This window comes from Phoxinus phoxinus (genome assembly GCF_949152265.1).
Source record: "Phoxinus phoxinus genome assembly, chromosome: 13".
Taxonomy (NCBI): Eukaryota; Metazoa; Chordata; class Actinopteri; order Cypriniformes; family Leuciscidae; genus Phoxinus; species Phoxinus phoxinus.
The window spans coordinates 3,608,465-3,628,155 of NC_136888.1; the positions used below are offsets into that span (position 1 = coordinate 3,608,465).

General features: G+C 38.7%; 1 protein-coding gene across 1 annotated transcript in view; it reads left to right on the forward strand.

Moving 5' to 3' along the window:
- stxbp6 (syntaxin binding protein 6 (amisyn)) overlaps positions 1–19,691 on the forward strand; it is a 57,590-nt gene continuing 37,899 nt past the window's right edge. The window contains exons 1-2 of the mRNA XM_079633104.1: positions 1–283; positions 12,878–13,062. Coding sequence (XP_079489230.1) covers positions 12,909–13,062 — 154 coding nt within the window. The 5' untranslated portion in view covers positions 1–283; positions 12,878–12,908. The remainder of the gene's footprint in view (positions 284–12,877; positions 13,063–19,691) is intronic.

The window sequence follows — 19,691 nt, forward strand, 5'->3', positions numbered from 1 at the left end:
ATTAAGGAAGTGAACTATAGCAGGTACAGTGTCGCGCGCGCGCGCGCTCACCGCGTCTGGTCCACGTCACGCACATTTCCACGCGGTCGAACAGTGAAGCAGCTGCGAGACACACACACTCACGCACACACACTACAGAGTAAACACTAGACGGGCACTAATCGCTGCAGATACAGTGTGTGTGTGTGACAGGAGAAGCGCGCGCTCAAACTTTGCAGGTTTCCAGATGGAGAGAACCGCATAGACGGAGCGCGAGAGAGTAAAGCTGAACTCGCAGTGAAAGGTAAGAACAACACCAGATGATGATTAGTAGTGAGAGAAGAGGAACACTTGTTAGTGTGAAGATGCTGGAAAGCTCTAGTTAGCTCTTATTGTATAGTCGAAATAAGTTGTGCCTGTTTATTGTGACCGAACGCGAGTCACGGATCTCGTGTGACAGAAAAACCGCTCAATTCCTCTCAATAACACGAAACTAACACACAGTAAGCCTATTGTGTGTGTGGCGACAAACCCATCACGCGACGCTCTTTCAGTTTCTTCTGGAGGAACTTTAGACTGAGTGATTCTTCAGCTTTTACGAGAACAATCCTCACTGATGTTACTGTGACAGAAAGTTGTATTGATCGGAAACATCGCTGCTGGTTTTGTTTTGAGATAAACGGCACAGAAGGAATGGATGTTTGCAGAGAAATCGTTTAAACACTGTCTGTGACCGGCTGTGTTTCAACATCTTGTCAGCTGCCTTTCTAGACAGCGTGTGTGTGTTTTATGATCAAATGAGTTTCTCGTTTTCACGACAGCAGTTTTGTTTCATCACAGGATAAAAACAAACATTGTTTGAATTACCCAAAAACATTAGACCAAACAACTTGTATTGTAATTACATCTTTGATCCATTTAGGCTACTATTAATTTAAAGTGTACTCATGTTTTGTATGCTTATTTGATCATGTTTAGTGCTTATTAATATGTTTATTGTATAATAATATGGAATAATATGTTTCAAGTCACTGAAGCAGCCTCTGGTCATTTCAATAGTTAAGTCAAGTCACCTTAATTGATTATACAGAGCTTTTTACAATACAGATTGTCTCAAAGCAGTTTTTACAGTGGCCACATGACTGATATTGGGGACATTTGCTTGTGGAAGGAGTTCATCATTGCTGACTGTGAATAGTACAGCGCTCCTGAAGGGTCATGATGGTGGAAAAAAATATGAGAGATGGGAGGAAAATTAATAAGTCAATGATTTTGCGTTCTCTGGCAAATGTTTTGCATTCCCAGGAGAAACTTTGTGTTCGCTCTGCATCAGCGATGGAGAACTTGCATACGTCTAATTCACACTGCTATTAGATGTCTGTCATGTCCCATATAACCAGCGCAACATAAACCAAATATTACAGACTGGAGATTTCCAAAATGAGGACATGTTTTGAAAATACCCACCTTGTAGGTTTACAAAAAACAAATTTTTAAAAACATTTTTACAGACAACATACATTACAAAAAAGGACCAGAGAGTTGTCTAGAAGATTATAATCACTTAAATTGCAAAAATAGATTTTATTTATTTATAATCATTTGTTGTGATTTCTTTTTCTTTTTCCGTTTTTTTTTTTTTTACAGTGAAAATCACATTCATCTGTCAATTAAATTCAGTTGTAAATAAAGTTTGGTTAAATTTTATCAAATTAAATTATTGGTACAATTATTTAACAATAATGAATGTAACTACATGTGCTTGCAAAGATAAAGGCCTCAGACCTGTGTAATATAGTACAAACAATATATAATAATGAGATTTATAAGCTTGTGTGTGTGTGTGTGTGTGTGTGTGTGGGTAGGCCGGTAATGTTTTGTCCAGGAACACCACAAGTGTAACTGTCTTGTTTGTACAAAATAAATGCATTTCAAAACAAACTTCCTGGTTAAACATTAAAGCACTCTAGTGTGATAAACAGTGCAATTTTGGTACCCATATTTTGTTGAATATTGACATTTATCCACAAAAAAAAAAAAAAAGTTCACTAAAAAAGTTCATAAGCTCAGATCAACAAGGATGATCAATCAGTTTAAATAAAGAAACACACAACCTGTGCTAATTGACAGAAAACAAGTTGCCAAAAAGATTGAATCCAAGAATTGGTAACGATAATAAAGCATAACAAGCTTTTTTTTAAAAGGCCGGCCATTTTTGAGTGGGAACACAAAAGGCATTGCAGGGTTTTCAACGCCACACAAGGGTTAGTGAGATTACAATAAATGTTCCTCAGTATTTGCCACAGATCAAACCTCGTCCAGAACATCAATCCTGCTCCATTACTGTGTGATTAAACTGCTTGAGTTGGCTTTTTCTGCTTCTGTCTCTCCACTCGATGCGTCTGGTCTGATTTAGGGTTTATGAGGGGATTGTTTCAGGAGCGCTGGTCTAAATATAATGAAGTCCACATCAGGTTTCTTGGGTTCTGGGTAATAATTCTCACTTACTGCTGAATCACCACACCAGATGGACAGCTCTTGTATTTATGTACCATTGGAAAGTGAACCGCAATCTCGCCCGTGTAGAAGGTGTTTTATTCCTCTCAGTTTACAAGTATAATGTGTCACCGCAAAACATAAGTGTATTTTAATATAATTATATCAGCATAAATTGAGTATGTTGTCTTGACAAAATTGATATGGTAAATGTTGAGAATTGATCAGAGGAAAGGCAGAGTGATTTCTGAATGAGTAAGAAGATGATGAACCGGACGGCACTGGAAGTCTATTAGGTGTTCTGCTGATTCAGGGATCCGCAAACTGGGATTTACAATCGCCTGGGGTTTGATGTAAAGCTAATAACTAATTGAATCATAAAAATAGATAATTAGAAAAGAGGCAAAATGGAGAGATATTAGACCGCAGTAATGAGTAATTAAAGGGATACTTCACCGCTGGAAAGATGTATGTAAATTGGGTCATGTATGCAGTTGGGTCTCATTCATGAAACATTCGTAAATATACGAGTAAATATGTGAGTGATCTGCGCGTAAAGAGACCTTCCCGAAAACTCTTCTCCTGATTCACAAATATTTCATAAACGTCAGATGTGAGAGTGAAATGTGTGTGTGTGTTAAATAATTCAAATCAGTCGTAAATGGGACGCGCGTGCACGCTCATTCTCAATTACCATAAACCCCGCCCATTAAATCAGGCTGACAACCATATATGGTCATCATATTATGACACCAAACTAAGGATTTCAACATGTCTTCATAAAAGCGAATGAAAAAGAAACATTTTTAATTATCAGATAATATTTTATTATCAGAAGTTCATTCAAAACGCCACATTTTATTTTCAAGCGTACATAGTGGCGTATCAGGTCATAAAAAGGTCCTAATGGAGTTTCATCTGTTAATCGAACAGTCCCAGAAATTAAAAGAAAACGGTTCGACATGAAGCTCGACTGCAAAAAACGAATTAGTTCACTTCGAAAAAATATAGCCCAGCCCTATTGAAAGCAATTGATTATTTGATTAAAGTGTTCCGTTTGCAGATGCTATCACTGGCTCTCATAATAAAAGTAAAAAGAAAAACCGAATGTAATTACTATATATCATATTTTTTCAAAATGCTGTGTAAATATGTACCCGATTAAGGTGAATTAAACTGCAGCCTTATTAATGAGCAAAAGTTCGGATGTTAAACGCATATTTACGCGTGGCTGGGAGCAGGTGTAGATTTCTTTCGTACCAACTAACATTTGGAAAATACGAACATTTTAATGAATCCGAAAATTTACGCCAGAACCACTTTACACACGATTTACACAAAAATTCGTTCTTCTCGTGTTTCATGAATGAGACCCAATATGTTTACATGCACGCTTTTTGTTTCAATCGGACTGAATTTATTCTGATTGGTGAATCTGAATGTAGTGTTTACATGAACGCTAAACAAGTGATCGGTTGATGTGCGTTTTAGCATTGTGAAGCAGAATGCATGATCACGTGCGTGTCAAGTGTCAAATAATGTAGGCATAGTGAATGCATGGCGACTGTGGGAAGTAGAAGCAACATTTTGGGCGATCTCGCGGTCTGGTGCGCGGGTCCGATGCTCATGGCTGCCTGTGTGCGGGCCGCGGTGCAGCGGGGAACGGTTGAGGTTGATGGGGAGCGGGAGGCGGCCGGAGGAGCGAGACCAGCTTGGAGGTCGGGAGGAAGAGCCCGGGCAATCCTGGCCGGACATGTCCGGGAAAAAGAAGATGTATGGTCACCCCAACTACTCTGTTAAGCCTGTTAGCTTAGCTTAAATAGAAAAAAGATGGCTGACACTATTTGTACATTCTGTGAGTGAGATCCCACCCTTTATGGGCGGGTTGAAGACATGCGAGACTCGCCCCTACTACTGGCTGTAGTCTCCAGCCTCTGGCCAGGAAAGCCTCCGATGTTGATTTTTGCGTCATTTTAGGATTTTTTTCCAGACCAAAAATACATAAATCTCTCGTCTCAGGGGGATATGAGGGAAGCACGGTAATTTGAAAATACTACCGGGTCTCCACTGATACAAAGCTTAATGCTAATCGGTGAAGTATCCCTTTAAAGACATTAGAGATGATTTAGTAAAAATGGGGTAACACTTTACAATAAGGTTCATTAGTTATTGTATTTAGTAACATGAACTAACAATGAGCAATACATTTGTTACAGTATTTATTAATCTTTGTTAGTGTTAGTTAAAAATAGGCTGTTCATTGTTTGTTCACAGTGCATTAACTAATGTTAATAAATACAGCTTTTGATTTTAATAATGTATTAGTAAGTGTTGACATTAATATGAACTAAGATTAATAAATGCTGAAGTATTGTTCATTCTTAGTTCATGTTAATGAACTTAGAACACTGTACAACCTTATTGTAAAGTGTTACCAAAAATGGCTTTAAAAAAAGCATACATACAATTACTAGTAATATGATTAAATTGCTTATGACTTCTGACCAATTTGGTGGCACTTTCAATTTGGTGGCACTTTCAATTTGGTGGCACTTTTACCAAATTGATGTTGTGTGGTCAGTGTGAGGTGACAATAGCTATGTTTCCATCCACCTATTTTTATGAGCATTTTCATTGAAACTTGAAAAATTTGGAATATATGAAACCCTCATATATTATGACTAATAATAATATTATATAATAATATATGACTCAAGAAATTTAACAAGTTTCATTCAGATTAATCTATAGAATCAATTAATCAATAGAATTTTGTTAAAATTTCATTGAAAGTGGTGCCAATGACACACATCTCTTTTCTTTTTTTTTTGGCAAACTGTTCAGAAGTTATAAGCAAAGCCATTTTTTATATCTCCTGACCAGTAGGTGGTGCTGTGCCGAAACGCTGCATGAAGCTTCAGGTCATGCTTGTGATGACATGCACCAAGATTCATCTCAATACGCCAAACCGTTGCGGAGATACAGCCTCACATCCATTTTGTGTGTTCTTCGTCAAATTAGTTTGCGCGTTGTTCAAAAAGGATTTGCATGGTCTGGAGCATTTAGGTTAAAATCTGATGACCCGCCTAGGATGAGTTTGAGAAAATATTTTTCAGAAAATTATACATTAAAAAATTCAATTTTCTGTAAATGTTCATTACAGAAAATTACATCATAGTGTGCAATTCAATCATCTTGAGCCAAGGAACTGACCGTTCACAAAGACCCGCCCCCCTTAGTTACTGTCGCTATGTCTGACAAGCCACGCCTCTCTCACGCCACACCATGTTCTCACGCAGTGAAAAACACATCGCGGAGCAGAGAGACACTGACACACGCCGACAGACAGGAAAGACCAGCTTACTTTTGATATTAATCAAAGTCTCAATTTTCAAATTTGGTAATTTTTTTTAAAGAAATGTAAACAATAAATACCGTTTTGTGGCTCTTTAATGTGTCGTAACAGACCTCAGTTAAAGCTGCTCGTGAACCGATCATCTCTTCCGTCTAGTTCATTTATATCATCAAATAAACTTGAATGAACATCAGAAGGAATGTTGTTTTAACCGTGGAAAGACGTCTGTACACTCCGCTTCTCAAGTTCAAATCCTCCAACGTTAATCATCTAACACTCCTGACTGCTTTGTCGAACAAAAATGGCGGATTATGATTGGTCTGATCGCCTGTCAATCAAACTCCCTGCGAAGGGTCAATTTTGCTGCTAGCCCTTATGGTTCAAAAGTTATTATCATAAACATGCAACTTTGGTCAGTTTTTTTTATCGCTAAAGAGATTGAGTTAGAGACTCCTAAATTGCTGTGGTTAATATGCCAAATTGCACAACTTTTTTTTCCGCACGGTTCTATGGGCTGCCATACGAGAAAACAACGACTAACGACTGTTTATTTTGTATTTTTTTATACCACACTCATGAGTGAGATAATGATTACTCATGCACTCTGTGCCAATAATTGGCTGTTTTGGACCAGTTGTTTGCTTTTGATTAAGATTTCGTTCAGTCAGTCGCAGGCCTTCAGCTTCGTGTGTTTTCCTTACTCTGGATTCTGAGCGGATCGTCATGTTTTCCGCTCTGCGGTGTGAAATCCTCTCGGCCCCTTCGCTGGCTGATGGGAAACACACGCTGCTTTGACTTCACTATCCAGTGCTTCTGCCTCTTGTGCTCATTGCATAAGAGGTCAAACTAACTTGCTAGTCCTGTTCTTTCTGTATTTTTATGTAACTGAGTTTGATAACACTTTATTTTACAGTGACCTTTTACATGTTACATGTACTTACCATAGTAATAACAGTAAATTATGCATAATTACATGCAAATAACCCTCAACCAAACCCTAACCCTATAGTAAGTACATGCTGTTAATTAATATTACTCAGTACTTAAATATATAATTACACTGTAACAATGACATCTTAAAATAAAGTGTAACACTGAGTTTTCTGTAAATCTTGTATTTTGTATTATGCTCAGTGTTTTATAGTTGACTCATATTTCCCGGAGAATAACTTCAGTATTCTCTTGGTTTAAGATGTACAGTGAAACTATTCAAACATTTGGAATAATTAAGATTTAGTTTTTGAAAGAAGTCTCTTATGCTTTTTTGAATGAGAAAAAGCTGTTTTCAGCATTGATAATAATCATAAATGTTTCTTGATCAGCAAATCATCATATTATAATGATTTCTGAAGGATCATGTGACACTGAAGACTGGAGTAATGATGCTGAAAATTCAGCTTTGATCACATGAATAAATTATATTTTTCTGTATATTTACAATATTGTGTCTGAGGCATATAGCCTGGTTCTACCAGACTCTCCTACATTTCATTTGTACAGAGAGTCTGGCCTCTCTCCATTGACAAGCGTTAACTTCCTTGAAGCGGGTCCTCTGTTGAGGTTTAAAACTATTGGATCTGCCCAGAGCCACTCTGGATCTGCCGTAACCAATCGGTAACGTTTGGTCGTGACATATGACGACTCAAACTAGCGCACAACCTCAACGTCATTGTTCTCAGACACTCCCTCTGTTCGCTGATTGGACCGGTAAAAAATGTATTGGAGAAAACCCAAGAATACACCGCAATCCCAGACGTAGTGCTGAAGGAAAAGGACAATTGAGCGGAAGCACGTAGGAGGGCGGAGCCAGGTTATGAGGCATACGCCTCATGGGCAGAACATGAAATGATAAATTAAATATAGCGCAACTGCACCTCCGGCGACCGAAGTTCGATTCCCGCCGATCCCGTTCGCCATGGATCGAGCTTGAAGGTCCAGCACATCCCACTGACGCTCGGTTGGATTGAGATCGGGGGAGTTTGGAGGCCAGGGAAACACCTTGCACTCTTCATCATGTTCAGTGGCGGTTCTACATTGAATTACACTCTGGGCGAGACCCCCTTCGAGGTTTTAGTAGCTAATGGATTTCCACCACAGAAAAACGCTTGCTGAAGCTCTGCTACAAGATTTATTTACAGAGAAGAGAAAAACACCCACGGTGTTTGGGTGCACCCCCATACTGAAAAGTTTAGATTTTTTTCATCTGGCTGCCCCTGGAAAAAATGAACGCGTCGCTTCAATTATGAGCGCGAAATTAATTACACATTGTTACCTAGTCAACCGTTATCTGAGATTTGTTTTCATGATTATCGAATGTAAATCTCTAAAAACAGTTTAGCCTATAACGCTAGTATATGGGGCATTGAGTAATGACAAATAAAAATCGCTTGTTAATACCACTAACAAGGCTCAAAATAGCCCCACACTAACACGGTAGCATAATGAGGGTCCCTACCTTCAAACCGAAGCATTGAGGACTTTGACAGTGTCCAGACAGTTTAATAAGAAGATATTTTATACATACAGTCAACTTCACGTATACAAGCAGAAGCCATCTTTGAAAAACAGTCTCTACCAGTCGATCTAGGAACGCCGATCCAAGTGCGCTGGACCATATGAGATTCTACACAGTTCAGCGCACTTGCATCGGCGTTCCTAGATCGACTGATAGAGACTGTTTTTCAAAGATGGCTTCTGCCTGTATACGCGAAGTTGACTGTGGTATTAACAAGCGATTTTTATTTGTCATTACTCAATACCCTATATACTAGCGTTATACTAGCGTTATAGGCTAAACTGTTTTTAGAGATAAAACTATTTACATTCGATAATCATGAAAACAAATCTCCGATAACGGTTGACTAGGTAACAATGTGTAATTAGACCAAAAGTTCATTTTGCGCCAGAGTTCTCCTTTAAGAACGAAGTAAAAAAATGTGCCCGCGATTTTTTCAGTTTCAAAGATATTTTTTTCAGTTTCAATTGATATTTTCATCAGTTTCTTGAAAAGTTGTGTTCATTTTTTATTGGCACAAGAATAATTCCATATTGGTTCGTCGACGCCCCGCGCATATTGCCTTTCCAAACAAAAAGTATTTTACAAAATTTAAATCAATGTATTGTTTTATGTGAATGACTAGGCAGGATGATTTTCAGATCATTTTGAAGGAAAAACTCTAGGCGACAACATCCATTACTCAAAAGTGACTCAACATGTGTTTTGTGGCGTTATTTCAGACCCTTAATTTTTTTGTTTTTTGAATAACCATGCATAAACATTATTCTCTCAAAAATACAAACATGTTCATGCATGTTGCTCACTTATTATGGTAGCCCTGTTTGTGATAAATAGTGTAATTACACCTTTGCCATTAATATGTTTATAAGCAACTGAAAAAAGCACAAATGTCAGGGGCATGTCAGAACATCTCAAGGACCCCAAAAACACCTTGGTCCCCAGAGGGTTAATCAGGTTTGAAAGATACCTAAAAAGAGAGCAGAAGAACATTACAATGTTTTCTTAAAACCGGGCGTCAGGAGGATGCTTCGACACGATATGGTCTGACGGAGAGTTTGATGGGCATGTGTTTTGAGGGTGTGCAAAGAGCCAAGCCAGTTTGACATCAAGTGGAAAAACGACAAATTGGAGATCTAAAAGCCATTTGTTTCTCATTTAGGTGAGACAACAGTGTGCAAACGAGACAACATCAGCACTGACCTTTACATGACAAAACCATTGCCCCCGGGCCTGCTGTTTCCTAACGGGAGCTTTGTGCCCTTTGTTCAGGCATTGTGACTGTAACTACGAGTCTTTGTTCTGTGTTATACAAGGGATCATGAGTTTGTGCAGCCTCCCATATGCCAGTCCACAATGACTGCTGACAGACACACAAGTGTTTGAACGTGTGTGTGTGTGTGTGTGTGTGTGTGTTTGCTGCTTTTGCATGAGTTGGTCTGGGTTTGGTTCTTGAAGGTTTTATTCATGATCTGTCTTAACTTTTTGTAATATTAGTATTCAGAATATAAGTTTGGTCCAATGTTTTATAATATCATGATGTTTCTTCTATCAAGTTATGTTTCAAATGAAGTTGATATTAACAGGTGTCATGTATAATGTATTTGTATGTGCGTGCATTCATAATGTATGAACATAATGAATGCAGCAACAACAACAACAGTTGCAATATGCAGCTTTTGTTTGACTGCTTAATTCTCCAATAATACATTCAGTCGGTTGTTACCTCTTCTCTTCGGGGTCCTGATCAGTGATCACCCTGTCTGGCTTTATCTTGCAATAAAACCGGCTGGAATGTAAATTATCCCTTACTTAAAGAGACCATATTATGCCTCTTTTTAAAGTCTTGATTGTGTGCTTTTGGGCTCTTCTAGAATATGTTTTCATGCTTGAATGTTTAAAAAGACATTTATTTTTCCCATATTCTCCATTGTTGCAGCTCTCTTCCCAGTGTGTTAGTAACGCTCCTGTGATTCGTTTTCCGATGCTAAATTTGGTTGCAAGTTTCATCGTTACCAACACAATTCAGTGGAACTTGTGACTATACACTGTAAAAAAATAATTTCATGATTTGAACAAAGCTTTTTATCTTTTGTCAAATCAACTTCGATAACTAATGTGTGAAGATAACATACTATTTTGAGTTTCTGTTTATTAAACCAATATTCAAATGTTTAATTACAACAAACTCAAAAATTTAAGGCAACAAGGTAACTTGCTTTTTTTAGTTAAACCAACATATTATTATTTTTTACAGTGGTTATTGATGCTTTTGGGAAACGCACCCATGGAGCCGGTTTCACAAATTGCTAAGACTTGTCTTAAAAGTTCATCACATTTTGTTCCTTTAAGACTGTTCATAACTGTCAGTTAGATAATGTATATTGGTCTAATTTGAAACCAAAAAGTAAGACTGATTGCCCCTTGACTAATCACTTGGTCATACTAGTACATGCTTAAGACACAGGCTGCATCCGAAATCACATACTTCCCTACTATATAGTAGGCGAAAAATGGGATGTTACAAAATAAGCATGTCCGAATTCACAGTACTCATAAAAGAGTTGGCAAAATGCTCCCAGATTATGTACTTTTACAGCGAGAATCTGAAGTGTGCATATGATGGACACCTCGAGAGGATTTGGGAATAACAGTGAACCGACACAACTCTTATGATAATTACTATGACAAATGTAGTATGTCCAGACTATATTCATACTACACACATTAATACTGTATAGTAGGGGTGTAACAATATATCGGGTCACAATATATTGCAATACAAAAATGCAACAGTATGTATCGTGGATAGTGACAATATTTGTGTATAATTCACGTTAGTTTTAGTGTCAGCACTACATTAAACTACTATAATGTATAATAATGCAATGGGGGAATATTTGTGGGTCCTGATAATGCCAAATGTCTGATGTTACCAGTAAAAAGTGGCCTACATTATTTTAAATATATCTAGCCAGTCAAAGCATATTCATCTACAATAATTCTGTTTTCAGCTTCAGAATCATGAAATATGTTTATTCTGGTGTCTCTATTGTCCAGTGCTTTGGGTTTCCAGCAACAAGTCCAAGCCTATTCATTTACACACACAATGTTATATCAAATTTAGCATTTTAATCAACAGTTAATTTTTCGTTAACCTTTTACCATATGTCTTGGATATTATCAATATCAACCTTTTACAATATTATCGCAATAATATTGTGAGTTCAGATTCATGGTATCGAATCGTAACATGAGGGTATTTTTACACCGCTACTATATAGAACACACTTTTTAGCGGTTGCGAAGTAATTATTCAAAATATGTACCTACACTAAAAAATGCGGTCAAATATGGACAAACTCAGCCGTTGGGTTACATTTTATAATTACATTTTTAACCCAACATTTGAGTTTGACCATATTTGACCCAAAATTGGGTTAAAACAACCCAGCATTTTTTAGTGTGTACTCAAGAGAGCATGTGATTTCGGACGCAGCCACAGTCTTAACATAATGTCTATATTTATGCAACTGGCATCTGTCTAGTTCCTGTCTCTATGAAGCCCCTCCTCCTGAAAATCACAGTGTGCTCTGATTGGTCGGCTGGATCAGTGTGTTGTGATTGGTCAAGCTCTTTGAGCGTGTTTGGGAAATGCCCCGCACCTTACCATAACCACCAGTTTGAACACACTACTAACGCAACTTCCATAGATTCAAAATGGTTGGACTCTTTATCATTGGCGTCTTGATTGGAGGGCTTCACGCTCAACTTCTCACACTTTTGGTGCATGCTGGGGATTCAAACAACACTAATGTAACTCAAGATCTGCTAGATATTGACTCTGGCTGTTTCTCAAGTCTAAGAATGCAAAGACTGGACTTGCATTCTTGTGAAGACTGATGTTGTCACCTTGGAAGAACAAACTCAGAGAAGTACATGAGGACACAGAACGCATCTTTGTTAGAAATTACATGTGCTGTGAACTTGTTGCTTAACTGACCGTTCCACAAATATTAGGCAGTCCAACACCATCCAAAGCGCAATAACATAACATCACAGGTGTCGTACGTAACATATTAAAATATTGACTTGCATTATTATCTTTTTATATTTGTATAAATGAGTATGTATTTAATGTGCTTTATCAACATTGAGCTTCTTTTAAATATGCCAGCTGTAGGCTTTCTCCAGGTATATATCATTTTATCAAAATTATGTTTTTACGAAACATGTTTACTTTCACAAGCCGTCGCGTATTTGCGAGCTTTCAGCGGTAATCTCTTGAGTGAGAACTAGCCTACTTCTGTGCGTCGTCCGTCTGCGATTATGACTGGGTTTTTTAAAGGTTTGGTTCTCACAATGCATCCTTGATATCAAGATCACATCCAGGTACTTTCTCTGTACTTGCATTCTTGAGTATTGGAACCAGATTGTAACGGTTGATGATGATGATGTACTGCAAGGACGCAAGATCGCTTAAAAACTCATATTGAGAAAGGGCCTCTGTGTCTCATTGTTTCTGTCGTCAGAGTTAAGAGAGCCCTGCTGCCGTCGGCTACAATGAGTGGCAAATCGGCCCTCAACAAGGCGGTCTTTCTCCCGAACGATGAGCGGATGTTGGCAGCCGTGCAGGTGAAGAGGAGGACGAAGAAGAAGATCCCGTTCTTGGCTACAGGAGGCCAGGGTGACTACACCACATTCATTTGCTTATCAGGTAAAGTCTTCGCTTGTTACTGCGGCTCATGTTTGAGCTGAGTGATTTGATCCCTCATTAGTATCTAAGAAGTGTTGAGAAACTTTTATAGTTTTTATTAATATAGATTTTTTTCCTTTTAATTTATTAAAGTTTAAATGAATTTGTTGGGATTTTTGCCATTTTCGTCTATATAGTTAGTTATTATTTTTTTATTTCACTTTTAGAAAAAGCAAAAGCCTTGGCAATTTTAGTTTTAAAAAATTTAGTTTGTGGGGTTTTGTATATATATATTTTATTTAAAGTTATGAAAGTTTTTTTTTTTTTATGGTTTCGGTTGTCAATTACTATAATAACCCTGTGCACAATTGTGACGAAAAAGAATTACAGGATTTACTCTGAATCGAGCATTTACTCTGTGAATTATGAGCTGCTCATGTGTAAATGAACACGTTGCTGCGCTTCACTCTTAACGCGTAGCGCATATATTTCTATAAGCCATAGAACGATTTTGGTTTGATTGTGTAATGTACATTCAGGTTAGGGATGGCCCGATACCGATACCAGTATCGGGTATCGGCCCGATACTGAGCTCATGTACTCGTACTCGTAAAAACGCCCCGATACCAACAACCGATACCAAGCAGCGTGTGTACAGTGTTTGTGTCCAGACAAAGAAGCACTGACAACAGAAAGTATAATGGGGATAAAAAAGAAGGCACCGAAGCGCGAGCTGGTCGAGCGCATCAGACGTCAGTGGAAAGTTTGTAGTTCAGTCGGATATCAATGGCAAAGAAAGTAAAACGAGGCATGTAGCTTATTATTAACATTAACTGACCAGAGAGAGAGAGCGCGCACTTCTGTTGAATGCTCTGGATTGCTGATCGTTCACTCGGCACGTATATTTGGATTAAAACTAAATCGTATATGTAAGTAAAACTTGAACTGTTACCTTATTTATGTTTAACGACATTATTACAGGACATTTGCAGGTCAAGAAGTTACATGAACTTCAAACATCCAAAGCGCGCGCCCCGAAAACCATCGCCTCAGACAGCGCGCGAACACTGAGTGGAATTATTTCACTATTGCGCTTGTACGGATGAATTCACACAAAACTATGTAAAAACGCCCGTCTTGGTGAGTATCCTAGTAAACAAAGTATATTATATGTCAAGTGAACGTAGACAGTATAATTCAAATGGGGTCCGTGCGTTCGGTCTTAAAGGGGCAGCAGTTGAATTAATCTGCTGCTGTGTTTTAATGTTAACCAGACAAAGGATTATCTCTTGACTAAATAGGCTACCTTTTTTGTAACTTCACAAAAAGATCCATCTATATTTAATTTATACAGTAATGAATATGCAGTGCATTAAATATATTTGATGAACAAATTAAGTATACATTTAATAAACAAATATGATTTGACATTCTTTTGGTTTCTCTACCAATACATTTAAAAATGACAAATGCATGAATTAAATTAATTGAAAATAAAAATACAGGTATCGGTTACCGTATCGGTATCGGCGAGTACCAAAAATGAAAGTATCGGTATCGGACTCGGCCTGGAAAAAGTGGTATCGGGCCATCCCTAATTCAGGTGGTTGTTACCTCTTCTCGTTGGGGACCTAAACACCCTGTCAGATCCCTTACTTAAAGACCATATCATGCCCTTACTAAGTCTTGATTTAGTGTTACTAGAATAGGTTTTCATGTTTGAATGTTCCAAAAAAACATTATTTTCCTCATATTCTCCATTGTTGCAGCTCCTCTTTTCCCAGTCTCTCAGTAACGCTCTGTTTAGTTCTGTCTCTATGAAGCCCCTCCTTCTGAAAAGCACACTGTGCTCTGATTGGTCGGCTGGATTAGTGTGTTATGATTGGTCAAGTGCTTCAAGCGTGTTTGGGAAATGTCCCGCCCCTTACCATAACCAGCAGTTTAACACACTACTAACGAACTCAACCAGGCCCCGCCCCTTTATTCTGCGTCTGAATTATTGAAATGAGGAATATTGTGACGGCGGAAGAAACTCAAGACTACAATGGAGGCGTTTCAGGAGTTCAGAAACACTGATATAGGGAAGAACTCATGCTGGAGGGTTTTTGCAGACATTTTTTTATGCTCCAACAGCAACATTACACACACTAAAGAAAGCGTGATATGTCCTCTTTAAATGTCAGACTTCTTTCTATGCGAGCGGGTCTTGTCTAGAATAAGCTGCTCAGTGAACCAGACTTCACTTCTATAGTCAGGAGTTAGTGTTTCAAGACTACAGAAGGATTTATACCATGTGCAGTCCATCAGCTCGTGATTGATAACACCTGTGTTTCTGAACTGTCTATGATCAACATAAGAAAACAACTGCTTTCCAAAAAATATTACTACAATGAGTGTGAGTCAAGCGGAGACGTTTCCTCCGTCCCGGTGCCAGCTCTGAGTATCGGTCCAACTGCATCACGGTGGAAGAAATAAATGTTGTGGTGCTGCTGGACGCCTCAGGGCTCGACTGCTCCGCCACTGCGGACTAATGAATCCTAAACTCCACTGCAGAATGTGTGTGTGTGTGTGTGTGTTTCTGTGAACTCTGATTCAAAGGAAGTTGAGTAAGTTACAAACACTGGAGAAAATGAACAACAGAGGACAGTCCTGACATCACTACTATTGAAATGTAGCACTGTTATTACTCAAATGGAAATATGGAATATATCCGTATTCATAATAGAATAATTTTACTGTGGTTAAATGGAGTGGTTTATTGATTGTATAAAATGGCGGTTATCAGTATGTAGGGCTGTGCCGGTAACCTTGACAACCGCACCACAGCGGTGGCTGAGTAGCACCGGGGCTGATCCGCCAAAACACATTTTTTTGTGTGTGAATGCTATAATAAAAGCAATAATAGGTTAGCAACTAAATGTTACATCGCAGCCATGGAAACGTTTGGATTCACGACGAATGAGAGAGTTGTGCGTGAGCCCATAAATTTAAGCTTTGTTGGCTTTGTATTCTGTTTTGCGATCTGGTCACCCGATTACATTTACATTACATTTATTCATTTAGCAGACGCTTTTATCCCAAGCGACTTAAAAATGAGAACGATAGAAGCAGTTAAAACTAACAATAGGACAACAATATGCCAGTGCTATGACCCTTCCCAGTTTAATCTGTCGTGGAAATATTTAATACGAATACAACCTACTTAATCTGACTTCTTCACCGCTGACAATTTAAACCACTTCCGGTTGTTAAAACGACAGTATCTCAAGGTAATTCCCTGAATTCCCTGAATACGTATTTTCCGGAGTATAAGTCGCATCAGTCAAAAAATGCGTCATGAAGAGGAAAAAACATATATAAGTCGCACTGGACTATAAGTCGCATTTATTTAGAAATTTATTTCACAAAATCCAAGACCAAGAACAGACATTTAATCTGGAAAGGCAAGTTATTCAGCTGCACAACAGCACACAGAACAACAGGCTGAATAGTGTCCGGTATGTTAACGTCACACAGGGTTTCCCGCAGCACTTTGAACACACGCCTGCCGCCTTAACCACGTCGTCCAAAAAATGGATATCCGCCGTGTAACTCTGTCCTCTTTAGAGCTTAGTTTCTCTGCCCGAGCCCGATATTTCCCACCGCTATATTTGGGCCGGGCCCGTGATCTAGAGACGTGCGGCGTGGGACTAGATTTGATGGACGAGTGCGAGCGCGGGCAGTAGCCATAGACAGTATAAATTGGACACAGCAACCCCATAGGTTTCAACAGAGAAAAGTGAAGTCAATTAGAAGCATCACTTCCTGATCGCCAGGCGAACTGCGCAGACTCAAACTGTGCTTGACGACTGTAGATGTGACGTGGGTCTTCTAGTCGCTGTGCCGAGAGAAATCTGAATCATTCCCTTCCGAATCTCGCAGAGACGGAGAGCGTGAGCATTAGCTGTCCATGAGCTAGCAGCGGGAGCAACTTTATCTCTCTATGGGCTTCTCCCTTGACTTTATCAGACTTTATGCCTCCACGTCCCCCCGATTGCTTGCGAGCTTCTCCGCCGGTCTATACGGTAATTTCTCGACTTGTGCGACAGAGTCGCGTGGTTATGACGCAATCGATAGCCTATTTTTACAAAAACTGCTTCTACGGGGCCATACCGTAAGATACAAGGTAATGGAGCCTTTTATACATTTTCGTGTTTCTTTAGAAATAAACAATGGACAATACCCTCTTGGCGGTAGCCTAATGCACTCACTCTGTGTGTGCGGCTGCTGGAGAATAAAACGATTAAATAGAAATATCTATGAATAAAACTTATAAAAACTAATAAATTGTTATTCATCTGTTGCACAAAAGCAACAAGAACAACTAAAACAAAATAGAAACGATTTACAGGCCAGAGTTTCTATTTTTAACATGTTTGCAGCGTTGAGCGATGTAGCCAATCACAGACACGTGTGTTGATTTCTGGAACGCAATGGCCAATCAGAAGCATTTAAGATAGAATCCCCTCACGGCTCAAAACTGACTTTTTGTTCAGTGCTGAATTCTGCTAGCCTGGGAAAACCCAGACCACTCTCAGTTGTAACTGAGTTAGGGTCTGGCAAAGCTCCATAGACAATTCATTTCCACAGGGGCGTCACCAACGGACGTCGGATAGATCTAAAACCAATCAGAGCGATGAATGACATGACGTATGCAGAGCGACGGAGAAGCATCTCGAGACTCTCAGCAATTCTCGGTTTGTGTTAACGAAAATGACTATTTTAAATCGATTGAAACAGACGCGATAGCTGATTCGAACGAGTGATGTTGTGATGTTCCACGGCGGCATCCATCTTTGTAATGTACAAAATCTGCGTCACCGTCTCTGCTCTGTCGTCATCGTGTAAAGCCCGCCCCAACGTTTCTGATTGGTGCCGTGATTTCGACGGATTGGAAATGGGTTTCAATGGGCTCTTTGCCAGACCCACTTGCAGAGCAAATCTAAATTTGCCGGAAGTGGTCTGGGTTTTCCCAGGCTAGAATTCTGCATGCAAATCCTCTGATTATAAAAGATATTATGAAAGATGAATTGTGCAGTCAGCTTCATTGATAATAACAGATATGAGATTGCGATGAACTGATGTCAGCTTTTTAGGACTTATTAAGGGAGCGCACATTCAGTCATGGCAAACCATGCACACAGCCTGCTTGCTTTTATGTTAAATTAACAGTGGTTTGTGAATGTCACGTAGGCTAACACAAAGTTAAGTTAAGTTAAGTTACACAAAGTTACGTTACACCTTAACACATTTTCTGCGGGAAACCCTACACAACAGCATAAAGAACATATACTGGGAGGCTGAATAGGCTAAATTAACATTAGCCAGCGAGTCCAACAAGTTACCGGTAAGCAAGTTCACCAAGCTCCCGATCTCATCCCACAACACTGAATCCATTGATCTCTTCCTCGGTGTCGCTTCTGAACAACTCCGCTAACTAGAGCGCCCTCTCGCGGCTGTAGACGGTAATGTTTTCTCTTGGTTCTTCTCAGTCAGTATGAATTCATTTAGATATATAAGTCGCACCTGACTATAAGTCGCAGGACCAGCAAAACTATGAAAGTGCGACTTGTAGTCCGGAAAATACGGTACTTACTTAATCACTTCCTCAATCACACATGAGCTGTTTCTTTTGTTGTGAAAATGAAATAAGCATTATCACAAGCTGCGGTGCATGTGCTTTTCTCTCTGTCAGATGGTGCGTAAGATCAACCCAGTGATCACAGATGAAGTGCTTCCTTGACTTCCTTGTTTAAGCAGTTTGAGTAAACTAGTGGAGATTCTTTAGAGATAGCGGAGTTGTCAAACCAGTCACATTGTCTACATAGTCATCTAGTCCCTTTAGGGCAACTCCAAATATTTTTATTTTAGGGAGGAGTACATTTATATTTCCAGAAATAAAGTAAAAAATTAGGCCCATGTGTAGTTGGGATCAGCTGATCATTCTTAAAGTTGGTTTGATAATTACCAGGGATTTTCCAGTTTTGCCTGGACGTCACTAAAGCGATAAACACAAACTGAATGTGCAAAATCAGCCTCCACCATCACATGAGTTATGGCTTTTATCACCCAATCGTCCCGCCTCCAAAGAGGAAGTGCTGCTTTTCAGAGTTCATGAGTGTCTGTGGTTCTTCACCACATTTACAGCACAGTCGCTGGTTCGGTCATCCAATTTCTTGGATTTTTTTAAACACTTTTTTTTTTAGAAACCAAGCTTTTTATTTAAAGTTGTTGTCATCCACCACTGGCTGTTTTAATTCCATTTTATTTTTATTTTTATGTATTATGGTTTTATGGTGTTGCATCCTAAATGACATCCTGAAAAAAATATGAATAGTTTTTTATTTACTATATAATTAGTATTTAGTGTTATGCCTCGTAATTCTTGAATTTAGAATAATTTCATGTAATTTAACGTTATTTTATTATTTGCAACTTTGAGAAGTTAAAACATAATTATAATTTAATGTATTACAATTACTTTAAAAACTCAAAATTATGGCTCCATTTCTTATAATTTCTATAGTATTCATTTTAAAAATTGTCCTCACCCAATTTACTTGGGATGGAGGGTAGATAACACATACAAACATGTCTTTCTGGAATGAAAA